The sequence below is a fragment of the Sebastes umbrosus genome, chromosome 22 (genome assembly GCF_015220745.1).
Source record: "Sebastes umbrosus isolate fSebUmb1 chromosome 22, fSebUmb1.pri, whole genome shotgun sequence".
NCBI lineage: Eukaryota > Metazoa > Chordata > Actinopteri > Perciformes > Sebastidae > Sebastes > Sebastes umbrosus.
This window is the reverse complement of record NC_051290.1, coordinates 6,407,855-6,428,255: the sequence shown is the minus strand read 5'-3', so window position 1 is coordinate 6,428,255 and position 20,401 is coordinate 6,407,855. Positions and strand designations below refer to the sequence as shown.

At 39.2% G+C, this 20,401-nt stretch overlaps 4 protein-coding genes and 1 pseudogene across 5 annotated transcripts in view; all 5 read left to right on the top strand.

Annotated features, from left to right (window-relative positions):
* Positions 1 to 60: 60 nt before the first annotated feature.
* LOC119482145 lies at positions 61 to 5,100 on the top strand. The gene is made up of 8 exons (XM_037759565.1): positions 61 to 115; positions 232 to 320; positions 1,989 to 1,995; positions 3,360 to 3,608; positions 3,710 to 3,751; positions 3,829 to 3,966; positions 4,069 to 4,115; positions 4,600 to 5,100. Exons 1-8 carry the CDS (start codon positions 70 to 72, stop codon positions 4,720 to 4,722), a joined length of 741 nt encoding a protein of 246 aa, XP_037615493.1. The 5' UTR covers positions 61 to 69; the 3' UTR covers positions 4,723 to 5,100.
* Positions 5,101 to 5,743: 643 nt separating this feature from the next.
* On the top strand, positions 5,744 to 8,330 carry LOC119481589. Its single transcript, XM_037758692.1, has 5 exons — positions 5,744 to 5,786; positions 5,926 to 6,264; positions 6,511 to 6,621; positions 6,724 to 6,758; positions 7,923 to 8,330. The coding sequence occupies exons 1-5, from the start codon at positions 5,744 to 5,746 to the stop codon at positions 8,043 to 8,045; spliced, it is 651 nt and encodes a 216-aa protein (XP_037614620.1). The 3' UTR covers positions 8,046 to 8,330.
* A 1,654-nt stretch (positions 8,331 to 9,984) lies between these two features.
* On the top strand, positions 9,985 to 12,170 carry LOC119481588 (annotated as a pseudogene).
* A 1,127-nt stretch (positions 12,171 to 13,297) lies between these two features.
* Positions 13,298 to 20,401, top strand: part of LOC119481567 — a 58,939-nt gene continuing 51,835 nt past the window's right edge. The window contains exons 1-3 of one of the 2 annotated variants that reach the window (XM_037758663.1): positions 13,298 to 13,353; positions 13,493 to 13,828; positions 13,933 to 13,974. In XM_037758663.1, the coding sequence (XP_037614591.1) occupies positions 13,308 to 13,353; positions 13,493 to 13,828; positions 13,933 to 13,974 (424 nt within the window). In that variant the 5' untranslated portion in view covers positions 13,298 to 13,307. The remainder of the gene's footprint in view (positions 13,354 to 13,492; positions 13,829 to 13,932; positions 13,975 to 20,401) is intronic. The other variant, XM_037758665.1, reaches the window with a different exon arrangement.
* LOC119481586 lies at positions 16,084 to 18,547 on the top strand. The gene is made up of 6 exons (XM_037758689.1): positions 16,084 to 16,126; positions 16,266 to 16,604; positions 16,705 to 16,746; positions 16,824 to 16,961; positions 17,064 to 17,098; positions 18,167 to 18,547. The coding sequence occupies exons 1-6, from the start codon at positions 16,084 to 16,086 to the stop codon at positions 18,287 to 18,289; spliced, it is 720 nt and encodes a 239-aa protein (XP_037614617.1). The 3' UTR covers positions 18,290 to 18,547.

The following is a 20,401-nucleotide window of genomic DNA, read 5'->3' as shown; positions in this document are numbered from 1 at the left end:
TACTTTGAAAGTAACCTGACTGGAGCTCAGTTCAGTTGCGGACATTGCATAGCTTCAGTCACACGCACCATGAAGACCTTCACCTTGATAACAGCTTTAACTCTCTGCAGCTTTAGTGAGTACAACTGCATCTATAACTTTGGTAACTTTAACCCTCCAGAATTGAAACTAGTTCATCTGAAGGAAATGTTCATTTTGTTTAATTGAAACTAAATCTGCTGTTTGTTTCAGGCTGGATCTCTGTCTCAGGCTCTGAGTCTCAGACTGTGGAGGTTCAGTCTGGTGAAGAAGTCACACTGACGTGCTCCAACATGTCCAGGGTTGTATCTTTGACATGGTGGTCCAGAATGGTGAACAGAACCAAGGCCAGCTGTATCACTTTTATGTACAGCGCTAATAGCGACGTTAAATACTGTGATGGATTTCAAAAGTTGAAATATGAAATGAGCTCCAACATCTCCACTCTCTTTCTCAAAATCAAAGACGTGGATTTATTTGACTCTGGACTGTATTTCTATGGATTTATCTCAGGTGGCCGTCCAATTTTCAGTGTAATACGTTTAAATGTTGAAGGTAAGGTCATTCTAAAGTCTTGTCTTTCTTTTGGTACCCATTCTTCAGTCATTTCTGTGTCTACATTTAATATACTGTAGGTTGTCTTCTAACAAAACAGATAAAAAAGTGACTATTTGAACATTGACAAAATGTGATTATGATGTAAATATGTCAAAATTAAATAAAGACTAAAGTTATCTTAATTTCAGTAAAAGGCAGCAATGAGACACATGATGACGTGGACAGCCAGTGCAGCCAGTGTGAAAGTAAGACTCTCCTAAAGACTTCTATCATTGTGCAGATTATCAAATGTTTGAGGGTAAAACAGTTCAGCTGGATTCAGTTTGGTCCATTTTAATTTGAGCCAGATCTCAAGTCTCTATAGAGTCTAACTTGATGATCTTTCCTGTATAAGTGAGTGACGGAACAGCAAAGCTGACGAGTATGATCCTGGGCGGTCTGACTGTCTTCCTGGTAGCGGTCATCATCGGTCTGGTTGTTAAAAACAGGAAGCTTCAGACTTCAGGTATTGTTTCTGTTTGGTTTAGTTGCTGCTTTAAACTCTTTTCAAGTTGTGTCAAAATGCAAAACTGACCAGATGTTTTGTTTCTGTCTCTTAGCTGATGAAGAAGAACAGAATCCAGAGCAAAGAGAGGTGAATACAAAGTTATCCTTTACTTTTATATATTGTTTAATAAGCACTGTCGCCTCACAGCAATTTAATTGCAAATTTTTTAAAAACCCATTTTCATTCACATATCTTGAGGTCAGAGGTCAAGGGACCGCTTTGAAAATGGCCATGCTAGTTTTTCCTCGACAAAATTTAGCAGAGGTTTGGAGCGTTATTTAAACTCCTTCCTGACAAGCTGGTATGACATGGTTGGTACCAGTGGATTCCTTAATTTTTTTCTAGTGTCATATGATACCAGTATCGTCACAATAATCTATCATAAGTTGCATTAATGTGTTAAAGAAATTAGTGACGTTAAAACAAATTTGCATGATCGAGTTAACTTTGACAGCCCTAATCTATTTATAAATGAATAATGGCCAAATATCAAAATGGGTGTCAGCCTCAAAAATCCAGTATCTGTGGGGTTATAGTATATTGTGGGAATTAAAATCATGTCAAGTCACCACATTAAGACTGTAAATACTTTTCTTACAGAATGTGGAGCTGAACTACGCAGCAGTGACATTTCAACCGAAAGCAAAAAGAAGACATCCGGAGCCGAATGTTATTTATGCTGCTACCAGATAACACTCAGGAGATAACTGGAGCTGATGCTGTAATAATATCAATATGTTTTGGAGCTTTTGTAGAGCTTGTTGGTGAGAGGAAGAACCACTTTTACCAAAACATTTCATTTTGCAATAAAGATCCGATGCATGCAGAGCTTTCAATCTGAGCATTTCCTTTCTCTCAGTCAAAGAATACATGTTTGGTGTTTGATGGAGGACGAGCCTGTCCAGAGTCTCTTACACTGAGTGGTTAGATGGAGGTCTGCAGCAGTGAGTGAGGAACACATCACTTGTTTAACAGGAAGAGGCAGTACAGTGTGGTCAGAGCACAACTGAGGTGAAAATCATGAGGCGTGTTAAAGGTTTCTAAAAATAAAATGTGGCTGAGACAATTCAACACCTCAAGAGCAGGATAGAAGAAGAACCATACAGTACATATAGTCCAAACAGAGTATTTTGATTGTGATACCATAACACGTGTGAAATGAATTAAAATGTATAAAAAATGGATTACCACTGGCAGGTAGGTAGACTGATATAGGTTGAGGTTCAGGAGGCTGGCGAGCAAAGGAACGAAGCAACGTTGACGATCTGGCAACTGACTGTGGAAAAGGGGGCTGGTATAAATACCTCCAGGGTGATTGAAGAATAGGACTCAGGTGAGCAGGTGGATGTGGGAGTCAGGTGGGAAAGTCTGAGGACATCTGGTGCTTATTTTCAGGTGCATACTTGTATTTGGAGTGTCTTGAACATGTTTACATGCTTTAATGTTCAAAAAACACTTTACTTTTCTCACACCGGCTGTGCTGCACGGAACCTGCCTTATCCCCAAACTGCTCCGAAGGCTGTGCCATCGGTGTGAATTGAGATTAGATCCTGATGGGCAGGTTGGCACCTTGCATGACAGCTTCTGCCGTCAGTGTATGGATGTGTGTGTGAGTGCTGACATGTAGTGTAAAATGCTTACCACCGGACACCATGTAAGCAGCTATTCTATTAGGTACTAAAAATATCTATATTTCTTAGAATTAATGACCTAATTCAGCTGTCATGGATACCAACAGCTTCTGCAGAACAAACAAACATGACCAGCATCTGTAAATAACACAGAAAATAGGAAGTTCTTCACTTACATATGGTGAGAAACTCACGGTTTACACCTTTCCTTCATCAGATGACTGATAAGAAATCTGCATGTTTAACACCCCACCTCTTTACTTTGAAAGCACCCTGACTGGAGCTCAGGTCAGTTACGGACATTGCAGAGCTTCAGTCACACGCACCATGAAGACCTTCACCTTGATAACAGCTTTACTTCTCTGCAGCCTCAGTAAGTACTGACACCAAACCATGTAACCAGTAACCCACCAGAATATAAACTTGCAAATTAGAACTGAATTTATTCTTGTTGTTGTTGTTGTTGTCTTATTACAGTAACTGTTGCATTACAAGCTTAGGGTTGTTTGTTTCAGGCTCCGTCTCAGGTTCTGAGTCTCAGACTGTGGAGGTTCAGTCTGGTGATGAAGTCACACTGACGTGCAACAACATTACCAGCCGTCCAGCTCATACGGAGTGGTTCAGACTGATCAACAGAACCAAGCCCAGCTGCATCTCCTATATGTACTGGGATGATGATGAAGCTTCGTTCTGTGTTGGATTTCAAAAAGAAAAATTTGAAATGAGCTCCAACATCTCCACTGTCTCTCTTAAAATCAAGCGAGTGGATTTATCTGACTCTGGACTGTATTTCTGTGGAATCTACAAGGGCCAACGTACCGTCATTGTCAGTGCAACACATTTAATCGTTCAAGGTAAGACTGTCATATTTACATACATCTCGCATTTATTGCATTAAAACAGCATAAAGACAAATAAGAAACCAATACGTGTCAAAAGATTTTTTTTTTAAAAGGTAATGGCGAATCTGATGGTGAAGTGGTTTGTAAGACTGAAAGTAAGATTCTCCTTTTTCATTGTGCAAGTTACCACCGAGTCAGTAATTTCAATCTTAACCACGTCTTTAAAAAATAGAGTCTAATTCTATCATCGTTCTTGTAGAGGAGTGTGATGAAACGGCAAACCTAATGAGCTTGATCCTGGGTGGTCTGACCGTTTCCCTCACCATAGTCGTCGTTGTTCTGGCTGTTAAAGTCAGGAAACTTCAGACAGGTACAGCAGATTTAGAATTTGTTACACATGATGGAAAAATCTAAAGCAAAGTATCTGATCAGTAATAATGAACTAATCACACTTTCGTCTTTTGCCATTTAGCTGTGAATGAGGAGCCGCAGCCAGAAAGAAACAAGGTGAACTCACCATTAACTTAAATAAAACTGTGTTATGGTTTTAAAGTTGCATCGAAACACATGATATGTCTGTTAATGATCTTTGTCCTGGGCTTTAACAGTTGAGGTTCATTAACTTTAATTTAATTTATTTGTAAACAAAAACTAGTTTTAATATGGTGTAAAAGTAATATGTATATGAAACAATTCAATTTGAAATAATGTCATATTATAATTGAATTAGCTCATTTTATGTATTTCAACATTGGAATCACAGTTGTAGGACAAAAAGAAAAGTTGTGTTTGGACCCATAAAATGCTTCATATATTTGATTAAATTACATTATTAGTAATTATTTGTTATGTCAAGATGGATAATAACACTATATTTATCAAGCATTGCACTGCAAAGTTTAACATAAATCCAGAATTCATTGCTGGGACTTAAAAATGCCTGTATTTGCAGAAACACTCAGTTACAGTATGTGACCCTAAAAAACACTTTATTGATTTACAGAATCTGGGCTCTGATGAGCTGGACTCTGCAGCGCTGAGGTTCCTTCCAGAGACAATGAGGAACAGGAGGCCTGCATCAGAGAGAGAAGTGGAGACTCGTGTTGTTTATGCTGCCAGCAGATAGACTCCGGAAGACACTGTATTGAGGCGTTAATGCAAATTTGTTTTAACGCAACTGATATCTTTAACGCATTAACGCAATCAATCTTTCGGAGGTTGCAGCGGGCTCAGTTTTTACAGCTACAGAGCTATGAAAGAAGATACTGATGTCATTAGAAACTACAAAACCTTAGGAATCCATCAGTACCAACCATGTCATACTAGCTAGTCATGAAGGGGGTTAGATACGATCCAAACTTCAGCACACTGACGGCTGTTTTTGCCGTCAGTTTGCCATGTTATGATTTGAGTGTATTTGTTATGCTAAATGCAGTACCTGTGAGGGTTTCTGGACTATATTTATCATTGTTTTGTGTTGTTAATTGATTTCCAATAATAAATATATACATGCATTTACATAAAACAGCATATTTGTCCACTCCCATGTTGATAAGAGTATTAAATACTTGACAAATCTCCCTTTAATTTGGTTAATTTGTGATTAATCACGATGAAGAATCATGCAATTAAATATTGTAATCGATTGACAGCCCTATAGAACAGATGCTTTATCTTATTAATACTGCCAGCGTCCGTGGCTGGTATTTTGTTAAACAAAGTTCCTATACTCATGGTCAGTTGCATCCCTCTTTCTTTCTGTCTCTCTCTCTCTCTGCAAAAAGTCTCCATCTTTATTATTTTGTCTGCCTCCCATCTTCATCAAGCATCAAATATGTTTGATGAGGAGGAGCCACAAGGGACACTGATGATGGTGAAGTCAAGACTTAGGCGCTGTTCACACCTGGTATTAATATGCGTCCTCAGTGATCGGATCACAAGTGGACAGCTCTAAATACAGGTGTGAACACACCCAAGACGCATTGAGGACGCATTGAGATCTGATCTTTGTATTGAAGTCATATTTCAAAGTTTTTGCATTTGGCAAATGTGAGCAGCAAGATGAAAAACAAACCCCGCCTCTCTAAATCCTTTTATAAGAGCTCAGCGGTACAAACTATCCCTGCAGTGACGCGATTGAACGCACAATGAGGAGCTTCACCTTAACAGCTTTACTTCTCTGCAGCCTCAGTAAGTACTGGCACCAAACCATGTAACCAGTAACCCACCAGAATATAAACTTGCAAATTAGAACTGAATGTATTCTTGTTGTTGTTGTTGTCTTATTACAGTAACTGTTGCATTACAAGCTTAGGGTTGTTTGTTTCAGGCTCCGTCTCAGGTTCTGAGTCTCAGACTGTGGAGGTTCAGTCTGGTGATGAAGTCACACTGACGTGCAACAACATTTTCAAACTTCCAACTCGTAAGGAGTGGTTCAGACTGATCAACAGAACCAAGCCCAGCTGCATCTCCTCTATGTACGGGGTTTATGGTGAAGCTTCGTTCTGTGATGGATTTCAAAAAGAAAAATTTGAAATGAGCTCCAACAACTCCACTGTCTTTCTTAAAATCAAGCGAGTGGATTTATCTGACTCTGGACTGTATTTCTGTGGAATCTACAAGGGCCAACGTACCGTCATTGTCAGTGCAACACATTTAATCGTTCAAGGTAAGACTGTCATATTTACATACATCTCACATTTATTGCATTAAAACAGCATAAAGACAAATAAGAAACAAATACTGTCAAAAAAAATGTTTTTTTAAAGGCGATGATGAATCTGATGGTGAAGTGGATTTTAAGGCTGAAAGTAAGATTCTCCTTTTTCATTGTGCAAGTTACCACCGAGCCAGTAATTTCAATCTGAACCACGTCTTTAAAAAATAAAATCTAATTCTATAATCGTTCTTGTAGAGGAGAATGATGGATCAGCAAACCTAATGAGTTTGATCCTGGGTGGTCTGACCGTTTCCCTCACCATAGTCGTCGTTGTTCTGGCTGTTAAAGTCAGGAAACTTCAGACAGGTACAGCAGATTTACAATTTGTTACATATGATGGAAAAATCTAAATCAAAGTATATGATCAGTAATAATGAACTAATCACACTTTTGTCTTTTGCCATTTAGCTGTGAATGAGGAGCCGCAGCCAGAAAGAAACAAGGTGAACTCACTATTAACTTAAATAAAACTGTGTTATGGTTTTAAAGTTGCATTTAAACACATGATATGTCTGTTAATGATCTTTGTCCTGAGTTTTAACAGTTGAGGTTCATTAACTTTAATTTAATCTCAATCTAATTTTTTTGTCTAGAAAGAGTTTCCGCCATGCCGTTACATACAGTTATAAAACTGTTATTTAAAAAATTTTAATATAACCAATCAATTTGAGTTCTGTTAATGAGCTTTTGTCATACAATCTGGCCAATATCCTATTGTTTGAACAATTTTCAATCAGTAAACAGAATTTTTCCTAGTTTTAATGTAAAGGGCGGATCCATTATTTTTGTTCGTTCCCAGTGGTGTTACTTATGTATTCAAATCCAAACATTCAAAATTTGGTCAAACTATGTATGCGTAAGCATTAAAATGCTATTTTCCCAAGCCCTTCTACAGACTTTTTCCCATGTGACCTGACGTAGGTTTCTGCATGTTGACGCTGCTACATGTACAGTATATATACATCCTTATAGTCAATGTATTAACGTTACTTACAGTAAGTTAGATGGCAGTCGGCAAGCTCAAAGTTTGGAGATGCAGACAGGAGTACCGGCACAGAAGCTAAGCAATGTACTGCTGTGTGAACGCCACTTTAGTTTGGCGCCGAAAGTCACACAATAACACAAACAAACTAAACGATCGATGCAGCGATAGACCAGCAACTACTGTGATCTGTGAGGTAAAATTACTGTTTTTGTGAATGGAGTCTGTTGGCTTTGAAGAGAGCCCGTCAGACAGTGCCGCCTGATGGCAATGTAAAACGGTGAAAATATTCTAAATATACATTTAAACTGATATTGAATTTTTTAAGTGGCTAAAATACGTGTTTCTGACGTTCCTGTCCACAGCTGCTTTACCTCGCCGTCAGGGAACTGAAGCCGTTATCTTTGATCTCTTCAAAGCTACCAGACTCCATTCAAGAAAACAGTCATTTTACCTTGCAGATCGTGGGAGCATACATACATACAACTCCTAAGGTTCCTAAATCCTATGTTTAAATGATTCCTTCGTGGAACAACCCACAAATACCGATTTTTGGAAGACTCAGCTGTGTGTGTGTGTGTGTGTGTGTGATACCGTATGTGACTCTAAATACTCTGAATTACAGAATATGGGCTCAGATGAACTGAACTACGCAGCTCTAAGTTTCCAGGCAAAGCCAAAAAGAAGCCGCAGGCCTGCACCTGAGAGAGAGATGGAGCCACATGTTGTGTACGCTGCCACCAGATAGACCCAGGAAGCAACAGAAACTCATGCTTTATGTCATTAATCTTATTAGTTGCTAGTCTAATTAGCTTTTCGTGGGGTGATTCAATGGAAATAAATACATTTAAAATAATGTCTCTGTATTTTCTCGTTCATGATTCTTTCAGCTCTCTCGTGTCTATATTTCTTATTTTTTTCTGAGAGGACAAGAGTGTGCTTAATGTGTGATGGAGGACTCAGAAAGGACACTGATGACTTCAAACTTACTTGGTCTGTGGACGGAGGAGGGAGCGGTGTACACATCACTTGTTTGACAGGAAGAGACACAGTGTGCTCTGAGAACTACTGTGGTGAAAGTCATGAGGCATTTGAAGTCAAAGCTCTGTGGAAACTATAAAAAGAAAGTGTGAAAACTGGTACGACAAAATGAAACTAGCTGCTGCACATGTATTTAGACCTTTTGGAGAAATAGTGGAGGAATAAATATAACAATAGTATAGACCAGCCAACCTGGGTTGTCAAACCCTGTCTGAGTCAAATATAAAGTCTCCACCACAGGAAGTCTTCAGCAGTGACCACAAACATCAACAGAACTGATATTCTGACAAACAAGAATAACGCTCCCTTAAAACATGTATACCAATCTCTTCTGACGTTGTTGAATCACTCCACTCCTCATCACTTCACACAAACTTATTTAACTACTTTACTTCCTCACACACCACATCAACATCTGGATTCAGAACAGAGCAGCCCACAGGAGACTGGAGGCCTGTACTACGAAGCAGGATTTAGGGTTAGCGAGGTCACTTCAGGGTTAACCTTCAGGGTTTTCAGTCCTTACGACGGTGGTTCACTTCTTACCGGGATAGATCGCCATGGTAACTGATGTTGAACCTGCTCCGGAGCAGGTTATGTTCCAGATAAGAGATCAAAAGCACCGCCTACTGACCAATCAGAGCTCGGTGCGCAGATCGTATGATAATATTACAGAAAGACGAAGAAGTTACAGTCATAATCCAGACTAAAAACAACACAGTTTAAACTGACAAATGCAGGAAGGACAGCTGGCTGTATGTTGTGGGTGTTTACCGCTTTAAATTATGTTTTTATATTTATTTTTTTACTTGTTATCAAGTCCGTTTCACACCGCCGGAGTCGGAGACGTAGCTGAAAGAGGGCTGAAATATTCATACACGCCACATTGGGCAAAATGAAGTGTATTCTATTCATCCATTATCCTCTGAAAGCTTTTTATAATATCACTGCCCCATCTAGCCGACTATATCTGACTTTTGAGTATTGGGTTAATTGAATAAGTCTGTTAATTTACGCATTCACACATCGGCAATTCTTTCTTTTGCCAGCTGCCCTTCCTGCATTTGGCAGCTTCAACTGTGTTACTTTTAGTCTGGATTATGTGTTTAACTTCTTCGTATTTGTCTAATATTATAGTTTGTAAAATGTGCCGATCGAAGAAGGCTAAATAACGCTCCAAACATACATTAATTTTTGGCGAGGAAAAGCTGGCATTGCCATTTTCAAAGGGGTCCCTTGACCTTTGACCTCAAGATATGTGAATGAAAATGGGTTCTCTTTGTACCCACGAGCATCAAGCATAAAAATATGACGCGACAGATGCGTCGCTTTGTTTTTCTTGTCATATTTCATACAGTATGTCATACCAGAGCAGACTGTTACGGGTTAGGTGAGGATGCTTTCAATGACAGCTGTAGGAGTCGTGTTGTTTAAGCATCTACAATTCTTTGTGGCCCCTTTTGTCTCAAATAGCGTCTGACACAGATATAACTTTGACTCTCCTACCACCAAACTTTCCTGTGAAGTCATATTTCAAAGTTTTTGCATTCGGGTAAAGGTGAGCAGCAAGATGAAAAACAAACCCCGCCTCTCTAAACCCTTTTATAAGAGCTGAGCGGTACAAACTATCCCTGCAGTGACGCGATTAAACGCACAATGAGGAGCTTCACCTTGATAACAGCTTTACTTCTCTGCAGCCTCAGTAAGTACTGACCCCAAACCATGTAACCAGTAACCCACCAGAATATGAACTTGCAAATTAGAACTGAATTTATTCTTGTTGTTGTTTTTGTCTTATTACAGTAACTGTTGCATTACAAGCTTAGGGTTGTTTGTTTCAGGCTCCGTCTCAGGTTCTGAGTCTCAGACTGTGGAGGTTCAGTCTGGTGATGAAGTCACACTGACGTGCAACAACATTACCAGCCGTCCAGCTCATACGGAGTGGTTCAGACTGATCAACAGAACCAAGCCCAGCTGTATCTCCTATATGTACTGGGATGATGATGAAGCTTCGTTCTGTGATGGATATCAAAAAGAAAAATTTGAAATGAGCTCCAACATCTCCACTGTCTTTCTTAAAATCAAGCGAGTGGATTTATCTGACTCTGGACTGTATTTCTGTGGAATCTACGTGAAAGCACATACTGTCATTGCCGATTCAACACATTTAATCGTTCAAGGTAAGACTGTCAAATGTCATATTTACATACATCTCGCATTTATTGCATTAAAACAGCATAGAGACAAATAAGAAACCAATACGTGTCAAAACATTTTTTTTTTAAAGGTGATGGTGAATCTGAGGGTAAAGTGGATTTTAGTAAGTAAGATTCTCCTTTTTCATTGTGCAAGTTACCACCGAGCCAGTAATTTCAATCTTAACCACGTCTTTAAAAAATAGAGTCTAATTCTATCATTGTTCTTGTAGAGAAGTTTGATGGAATGGCACACCTAATGAGTTTGATCCTGGGTGGTCTGACCGTTTCCCTCACCATAGTCGTCGTTGTTCTGGCTGTTAAAGTCAGGAAACTTCAGACAGGTACAGCAGATTTACAATTTGTTACACATGATGGAAAAATCTAAAGCAAAGTATATGATCAGTAATAATGAACTAATCACACTTTCGTCTTTTGCCATTTAGCTGTGAATGAGGAGCCGCAGCTAGAAAGAAACAAGGTGAACTCACCATTAACTTAAATAAAACTGTGTTATGGTTTTAAAGTTGCATTTAAACACATGATATGTCTGTTAATGATCTTTGTCCCAAGTTTTAACAGTTGAGGGTTATTAACTTTAATCTCAATAAAAGAAAATTGTCAAGAAAGAGTTTCCACCATGCCGTTACATGCAGTTACAAAACTGTTATTTAAAATGTTTTAGTATAACCAATAAATTTTAGTTCTGTTGATGAGCTTTTGTCATACAATCTGGCCAATATCCTATTGTTTTAACAACTTTCTATCAGTAAACAGAATTTTGGTCAAACTATGTATGTTTTAGCGTCAAAATGCTATTTTCCCAAGCCCTTCAAAAAACGTTTTCCCTTGTGACCTGACATATGTCTGCATGATGACGATGCTATATATACAGTATATATACATCCTTATGTTCAGTTATTAACATCACAAACAGTAACTTAGATGGCGGTCAAGCGAAGCAATGTACTGCTTTGTGAACGCCACTTTAGTTTGGCGCCGAAAGTCACACAATAACACAAACAAACGAACCGATCGAGCAGCGATAGACCAGCAACTCCTGTGATCTGCAAGGTAAAATTACTGTTTTTGTGAATGGAGTCTGGTGGCTTTGAAGAGAGCAATATAACGGCTTCAGTTTCCCGTCGGAAAGTGCCGCCTGACGGCAATGTAAAGCGGTGAAAATATTCTAAATATACATTTAAACTGATATTGAATTTTTTAGGTGGCTAAAATAAATTTTTCTGCCGTTCCCGTCCACAGCTGCTTTACCTCGCCGTCAGGGAACTGAAGCCGTTATCTTTGCTCTCTTCAAAGCTACCAGACTCCATTCAAGAAAGATTTTTGTAAGACTCAGCTGTGTGTGTGTGTGTGTGCGTGTGTGTGTGCGTGTGTGTGTGATACCGTATGTGACTCTAACTACTCTGAATTACAGAATATGGACTCAGATGAACTGAACTACGCAGCTCTAAGTTTCCAGGCAAAGCCAAAAAGAAGCCGCAGGCCTGCACCTGAGAGAGAGATGGAGCCACATGTTGTGTACGCTGCCACCAGATAGACCCAGGAAGCAACAGAAACTCATGCTTTATGTCATTAATCTTATTAGTTGCTAGTCTAATTAGCTGTTTCTGGGGTGATTCAATTGAAATAAATACATTTAAAATAATGTCTCTGTATTTTCTCGCTCATGATTCTTTAAGTTTCTCTCTCGTGTCTATATTTCTTATTTTTTTCTGAGAGGACAAGATTGTGCTTAATGTGTGATGGAGGACTCAGAAAGGACACTGATGACTTCAAACTTACTTGGTCTGTGGACGGAGGAGGGAGTGGCGTACACATCACTTGTTTGACAGGAAGAGACACAGTGTGGTCTGAGAACTACTGTGGTGAAAGTCATGAGGCATTTGAAGTCAAAGCTCTGTGGAAACTATAAAAACAAGGTGTGAAAAATTGTTTACGACAAAATGAAACTAGCTGCTGCACATGTATTTAGACCTTTTGGAGAAATAGTGAAGCAATAAAATAACAAACATTTTCAAAAGGGGTCCCTTGACCTTTGACCTCCAGATTTGTGAATGAAAATGGGTTCTCTTTGTACCCACGAGTCTCCCCTTTACAGACATGCCCACTTTATGATAATCACATGCAGTTTGGGGACAAGTCATAGTCAAGTCAGCACACTGACACACTGACAGCTGTTGTTGCCTGTTGGGCTGCAGTTTGCCATGTTATGATTTGAGCACATTTGTTATGCTAAATGCAGTACCTGTGAGGGTTTCTGGACAATATCTGTCATTTTTTTGTGTTGTTAATTGATTTATAATAATAAATATATACATATATTTGCATAAAGCAAGCATATTTGCCCACTCCCAAACACAAATCTAAAACAGTGCATCCGGACATCGCAGCATCAAGCATAAAAATATGACACGACAGGTGCGTCGCTTTGTTTTTCTTGTCATATTTCATACAGTATGTCATACCAGAGCAGACTGTTACGGGTTAGGTGAGGATGCTTTCAATGACAGCTGTAGGAGTCGTGTTGTTTAAGCATCTACAATTCTTTGTGGCAACTTTTGTCTCAAATAGCGTCTGACACAGATATAACTTTGACTCTCCTACCACCAACCTTTCCTGTGAAGTCATATTTCAAAGTTTTTGCATTCGGCAAATGTGAGCAGCAAGATGAAAAAGAAACCCCGCCTCTCTAAACCCTTTTATAAGAGCTCAGCGGTACAAACTATCCCTGCAGTGACGCGATTAAACGCACAATGAGGAGCTTCACCTTGATAACAGCTTTACTTCTCTGCAGCCTCAGTAAGTACTGACACCAAACCATGTAACCAGTAACCCACCAGAATATGAACTTGCAAATTAGAACTGAATTTATTCTTGTTGTTGTTGTTGTCTTATTACAGTAACTGTTGCATTACAAGCTTAGGGCTGTTTGTTTCAGGCTCCGTCTCAGGTTCTGAGTCTCAGACTGTGAAGGTTCAGTCTGGTGATGAAGTCACACTGACGTGCAACAACATTTCCAGCGGTCAAACTCAGACAGACTGGTTCAGAGTGATCAACAGAACCAAGCCCAGCTGCATCTCCTCTATGTACTGGTTTGATGATGAAGCTTCGTTCTGTGTTGGATTTCAAAATAGATTTGAAATGAGCTCCAACATCTCCACTGTCTTTCTTAAAATCAAGCGAGTGGATTTTTCTGACTCTGGACTGTATTTCTGTGGATTCTACGTGGCCCCACATACCGTCATTGCCGATGCAACACATTTAATCGTTCAAGGTAAGACTGTCATATTTACATACATCTCACATTTTTTGCATTAAAACAGCATAAAGACAAATAAGAAACCAATACGTGTCAAAATTTTTTTTTTTTTTTTAAAGGTGATGGTGAATCTGATGGTGAAGTGGATTTAAAGACTGAAAGTAAGGTTCTCCTTTTTCATTGTGCAAGTTACCACCGAGCCAGTAATTTCAATCTTAACCACGTCTTTAAAAAATAAAGTCTAATTCTATCATCGTTCTTGTAGAGGAGTTTGATGTAACGGCAAACCTAATGAGCTTGATCCTGGGTGGTCTGACCGTTTCCCTCACCATAGTCGTCGTTGTTCTGGCTGTTAAAGTCAGGAAACTTCAGACAGGTACAGCAGATTTACAATTTGTTACACATGATGGAAAAATCTAAAGCAAAGTATCTGATCAGTAATAATGAACTAATCACACTTTCGTCTTTTGCCATTTAGCTGTGAATGAGGAGCCGCAGCCAGAAAGAAACAAGGTGAACTCACTATTAACTTAAATAAAACTGTGTTATGGTTTTAAAGTTGCATCGAAACACATGATATGTCTGTTAATGATCTTTGTCCTGGGCTTTAACAGTTGAGGTTCATTAACTTTAATTTAATTGATTTGTAAACACAAAATAGTTTTAACATGGTGTAAAAGTAATATGTATATGAAACAATTCAATTTGAAATAATGTCATATTATAATTGAATTAGCTCATTTTATGTATTTCAACATTGGAATCACAGTTGTAGGACACAAAGAAAATTTCTGTTTGGACCCATAAAATGCTTCATATATTTGATTAAATTACATTATTAGTAATTATTTGTTGGGTAGATGGATAATAACACTATATTAATCAAGCATTGCACTGCAAAGTTTAACATAAATCCAAAATGTCATTGCTGGGACTTAAAAATGCTCGTATTTGCAGAAACACTCAGTTACAGCGTGTGAGATACAGTATGTGACCCTAAAAAACACTTTATTGATTTACAGAATCTGGGCTCTGATGAGCTGAACTCTGCAGCGCTGAGGTTCCTTCCGGAGACAATGAGGAACAGGAGGCCTGCATCAGAGAGAGAAGTGGAGACTCGTGTTGTTTATGCTGCCAGCAGATAGACTCCGGAAGACACTGTATTGAGGCGTTAATGCAAATTTGTTTTAACACCACTAATTTCTTTAACGCATTAACGCAATCGATCTTTCGGAGGTTGTAGCGGGCTCAGTTTTTACAGCTACAGAGCTATGAAAGAAGATACTGATATCATTAGAAACTAGAAACCTAAGGAATCCATCAGTACCAACCATGACATACTAGCTTGTCATGAAGGAGGCTAAATAACGCTCCAAACTAGTGCTAAATTTTGGCGAGGAAAAACTGGCACGGACATTTTCAAAGGGGTCCCTTGACCTCTGACCTCAAGACATGTGAATAGTCATAGTCAAGTCAGCACACTGACGGCTGTTGTTGCCTGTTGGGCTGCAGTTTGCCATGTTATGATTTGAGTGTATTTGTTATGCTAAATGCAGTACCTGTGAGGGTTTCTGGACTATATTTATCATTGTTTTGTGTTGTTAATTGATTTCCAATAATAAATATATACATGCATTTACATAAAGCAGCATATTTGTCCACTCCTATGTTGATAAGAGTATTAAATACTTGACAAATCTCCCTTTAATTTGGTTAATTTGTGATTAATCACGATGAAGAATCATGCAATTAAATATTGTAATCGATTGACAGCCCTGTAGAACAGATGCCTTATCTTATTAATCTACTGCCAGCGTCCATGGCTGGTATTTTGTTAAATAAAGTTCCTCTACTCATGGTCAGTTTCATCCCTCTTTCTTTCTGTCTCTCTCTCTCTCTGCAAAAAGTCTCCATCTTTCTTACTTTGTCTGCCTCCCATCTTCATCAAACATCAAATATGTTTGATGAGGAGGAGCCACAAGGGACACTGATGATGGTGAAGTCGAGACTTAGGCGCTGTTCACACCTGTTATTAACATGCGTCCTCAGTGATCGGATCACAAGTGGACAGCTCTAAATACAGGTGTGAACACACCCAAGACGCATTGAGGACGCATTGAGATCTGATCTTTGTATTGAAGTCACATTTCAAAGTTTTTTCATTCGGCAAATGTGAGCAGCAAGATGAAAAACAAACCCCGCCTCTCTAAACCCTTTTATAAGAGCTCAGCGGTACAAACTATCCCTGCAGTGACGCGATTGAACGCACAATGAGGAGCTTCACCTTAACAGCTTTACTTCTCTGCAGCCTCAGTAAGTACTAACATCAAACCATGTAACCAGTAACCCACCAGAATATAAACTTGCAATTTAGAACTGAATGTATTCTTGTTGTTGTTGTTGTCTTATTACAGTAACTGTTGCATTACAAGCTTAGGGTTGTTTGTTTCAGTTTCCGTCTCAGGTTCTGAGTCTCAGACTGTGGAGGTTCAGTCTGGTGATGAAGTCACACTGACGTGCCCCAACATTTTCAAAATTCCAACTCGTAAGGAGTGGTTCAGACTGATCAACAGAACCAAGCCCAGCTGCATTTCCTCTATGTACGGGTCTAATGGTGAAGCTTTGCTCTGTGATGGATTTCAAAAAGAAAAATTTGAAATGAGCTCCAACAAGTCCACTGTCTTTCTTAAAATCAAGCGAGTGGATTTATCTGACTCTGGACTGTATTTCTGTGGAATCTACAAGGACCAACATACCGTCATTGTCAGTGCAACACATTTAATCGTTCAAGGTAAGACTGTCATATTTACATACATCTCACATTTTTTGCATTAAAACAGCATAAAGACAAATAAGAAACCAATACGTGTCAAAACAAAAAAAATTTAAAGGTGATGGTGAATCTGATGGTGAAGTGGAATTTAAGACTGAAAGTAAGTTTCTCCTTTTTCATTGTGCAAGTTACCACCGAGCCAGTAATTTCAATCTTAACCACGTCTTCAAAAAATAGAATCTAATTCTATCATCGTTCTTGTAGAGGAGAATGATGGATCAGCAAACCTAATGAGTTTGATCCTGGGTGGTCTGACCGTTTCCCTCACCATAGTCGTCGTTGTTCTGGCTGTTAAAGTCAGGAAACTTCAGACAGGTACAGCAGATTTACAATTTGTTACACATGATGGAAAAATCTAAAGCAAAGTATCTGATCAGTAATAATGAACTAATCACACTTTCGTCTTTTGCCATTTAGCTGTGAATGAGGAGCTGCAGCCAGAAAGAAACAAGGTGAACTCACCATTAACTTAAATAAAACTGTGTTATGGTTTTAAAGTTGCATTTAAACACATGATATGTCTGTTAATGATCTTTGTCCTGAGTTTTAACAGTTGAGGTTCATTAACTTTAATTTAATCTCAATCTAATTTTTTTGTGAAGAAAGAGTTTCCACCATGCCGTTACATACAGTTACAAAACTGTTATTTAAAAATGTTTAATATCACCAATCATTTTTAGTTCTGTTGATGAGCTTTTGTCATACAATCTGGCCAATAACCTATTGTTTGAACAACTTTCAATCAGTAAACAGAATTTTGGCCAAACTATGTATGTTTTTGCGTCAACATGCTATTTTCCCAAGCCCTTCTAAAAACGTTTTCCCTTGTGACCTGACATATGTCTGCATGATGACGATGCTACATATACACTATATATACATCCTTATGTTCAGTTATTAACATTACAAACAGTAACTTAGATGGTGGTCAAGCTAAGCAATGTACTGCTTTGTGAACGCCACTTTAGTTCTGCACCGAAAGTCACACAATAACACAAACAAACGAACCGATCGATGCAGCGATAGACCAACAACTCCTGTGATCTGCGAGGTAAAATTACTGTTTTTGTGAATGGAGTCTGGTGGCTTTGAAGAGAGCAATATAACGGCTTCAGTTTCCCGTCGGAAAGTGCCGCCTGACGGCAATGTAAAGCGGTGAAAATATTCTAAATATACATTTAAACTGATATTGAATTTTTTAGGTGGCTAAAATACGTTTTTCTGCCGTTCCCGTCCACAGCTGCTTTACCTCGCCGTCAGGGAACTGAAGCCGTTATTGAATTAGCTCATTTTACGTATCTCAACACTGAGACCACAGTTGCTTCATATATTTTATTAAATCACATTATTAGTAATTATTTGTTATGTTAAGATGGATAATAACACTATATTTATCAAGCATTGCACTGCAAAGTTTAACATCAATCCAAAATTTCATTGCTGGGACTTAAAAATGCCCGTATTTGCAGAAACACTCAGTTACAGTATGTGACCCTAAAAAACACTTTATTGATTTACAGAATCTGGGCTCTGATGAGCTGAACTCTGCAGCGCTGAGGTTCCTTCCGGAGACAATGAGGAACAGGAGGCCTGCATCAGAGAGAGAAGTGGAGACTCGTGTTGTTTATGCAGCCAGCAGATAGACTCCGGAAGACACTGTATTGAGGCGTTAATGCAAATTTGTTTTAACACCACTCATTTCTTTAACGCATTAACGCAATCGATCTTTCGGAGGTTGCAGCGGGCTCAGTTTTTACAGCTACAGAGCTATGAAAGAAGATACTGATATCATTAGAAACTACAAAACCTTAGGAATCCATCAGTACCAACCATGTCATACTAGCTTGTCACAAAGGGGGTTAGAAAAATGATCCAAACTTATGCTAAATTTCAGCGAGGAAAAACTGTCATGGACATTTTTAAAGGGGTCCCTTGACCTCTGATCTCAAGACATGTGAATAGTCATAGTCAAGTCAGCACACTGACACACTGACGGCTGTTGTTGCCTGTTGGGCTGCAGTTTACCATGTTATGATTTGAGTGTATTTTTTTATGCTAAATGCAGTACCTGTGAGGGTTTCTGGACGATATTTATCATTGTTTTGTGTTGGTAATTGATTTCCAGTAATAAATATATACATACATTTGCATAAAGCCGCATATTTGTCCACTCCCATGTTGATAAGAGTATTAAATACTTGACAAATCTCCCTTTAATTTGATTAATCACGATGAAGAATCATGCAATTAAATATTGTAATCGATTGACAGCCCTATAGAAGAGATGCTTTATCTTATTAATCTACTGCCATAGTCCGTGGCTGGTATTTTGTTAAATAAAGTTCTTATACTCATGGTCAGTTTCATCCCTCTTTCTTTCTGTCTCTCTCTCTCTCTGCAAAAAGTCTCCATCTTTCTTATTTTGTCTGCCTCCCATCTTCATCAAACATCAAATATGTTTGATGAGGAGGAGCCACAAGGGACACTGATGATGGTGAAGTCAAGACTTAGGCGCTGTTCACACCTGGTATTAACATGCGTCCTCAGTGATCGGATCACAAGTGCACAGCTCTAAATACAGGTGTGAACACACTCAAGACGCATTGAGGACGCATTGAGATCTGATCTTTCACATATGACCACATTCTTTTAGCAGTGTGTGCGCGAATGCATCCTGGGCCACATTAAGAACCGCCTACTCAACTGACGTCCAGCTGGGATCCACGGGATCACCGCGCCCCTCAGACGAATAAACATGCAGACACGGGGCGCTTGTCAGCCAGGAAACGGCCTCTGTGCTCTACTGTATGTAGACTAGGCACGCCAAGTGCATTATTATCATACTGTCGGAGATGTGTCGGTGTTTTTGTTCCGCTGCTTTGCACGGAGCTGACACCCGACCGCCCGCCCGCCTGTTCTCTGTCCTCCCTGGCTCTCTGGAGAGCTGTACCCCGCTGTTGTCTGGCAAAAGCAGCGGTGCCGGCACTGGCGGCGTGGACGTCCCGGTACAATAACCTTTTATTTTGATGTTAATACAATGTACCAGAATTAACAAATATGTAGGATATAACTATTGACATTCATGTAATATTACATCACAACCGCGGCTTTATTAGGTGTGTGTTTACTACTTGTTTATTTGCATATGGGGCGGGGAAGTGAGATCGGATCACAAGTGGCCACTGAAGACACATGTGGAGACGCATTTTAATGCCAGGTGTGAATAGACGTACTTAAAGCTGTCCACTTGTGATCAGATCACTGAGGACGCATGTTAATACCAGGTGTGAACAGGGCCTTACTCATATGGAGAGTCAAATGGTCTGTCGGTGGGGGAGTGAGTGAGATACGCATCACTTCACAGGAAGAGGCAGCAGAGTGTGGTCTGAGCACAACTGACATGAAAGTCACGAGGCCCGGCTTGCAAAAAAAAAAAAGGAACAGTGCAAATTGACCCACTTAGGTTTTAATAGTATCAGCCTCTGTATTTGTACACACTGCTGGAAAAAATAGTAAAGAAAATAAATGGTAATAGAATAAATCAACTACCTGTGGTGACAAACATTGTCTGTATGAGTCAAAAATAAAGTCTCCGGCTTTACAGGAAGGCTTCAGCCATCACCACAAACATGAACACAAAATGTTATTGGGCCAAACTAAGCAGCGCTGATCAAATATGAATCAATATTCTGTTACTGTAATACCTATTTCTCTCCTCAAATGTTTTCAGAAACATCTTGTAGTGAACTGTTTAG

What these genes read in the sequence shown, in the direction of transcription:
- LOC119482145 (XM_037759565.1), top strand. Translation starts at nt 70, where the DNA reads ATGAAGACCTTCACCTTGATAACAGCTTTAACTCTCTGCAGCTTTA. An exon ending in AACACATTTAATCGTTCAAG is followed by an intron (nt 3,609 to 3,709) that starts GTAAGACTGTCA and finishes TTTTTTTAAAAG; the next exon opens with GTAATGGCGAATCTGATGGT. An exon ending in AGTCAGGAAACTTCAGACAG is followed by an intron (nt 3,967 to 4,068) that starts GTACAGCAGATT and finishes TTTGCCATTTAG; the next exon opens with CTGTGAATGAGGAGCCGCAG.
- LOC119481589 (XM_037758692.1), top strand. Translation starts at nt 5,744, where the DNA reads ATGAGGAGCTTCACCTTAACAGCTTTACTTCTCTGCAGCCTCA. An exon ending in AACACATTTAATCGTTCAAG is followed by an intron (nt 6,265 to 6,510) that starts GTAAGACTGTCA and finishes TCGTTCTTGTAG; the next exon opens with AGGAGAATGATGGATCAGCA. An exon ending in AGTCAGGAAACTTCAGACAG is followed by an intron (nt 6,622 to 6,723) that starts GTACAGCAGATT and finishes TTTGCCATTTAG; the next exon opens with CTGTGAATGAGGAGCCGCAG.
- LOC119481586 (XM_037758689.1), top strand. Translation starts at nt 16,084, where the DNA reads ATGAGGAGCTTCACCTTAACAGCTTTACTTCTCTGCAGCCTCA. An exon ending in TTTACTTCTCTGCAGCCTCA is followed by an intron (nt 16,127 to 16,265) that starts GTAAGTACTAAC and finishes TGTTTGTTTCAG; the next exon opens with TTTCCGTCTCAGGTTCTGAG. An exon ending in AGTCAGGAAACTTCAGACAG is followed by an intron (nt 16,962 to 17,063) that starts GTACAGCAGATT and finishes TTTGCCATTTAG; the next exon opens with CTGTGAATGAGGAGCTGCAG.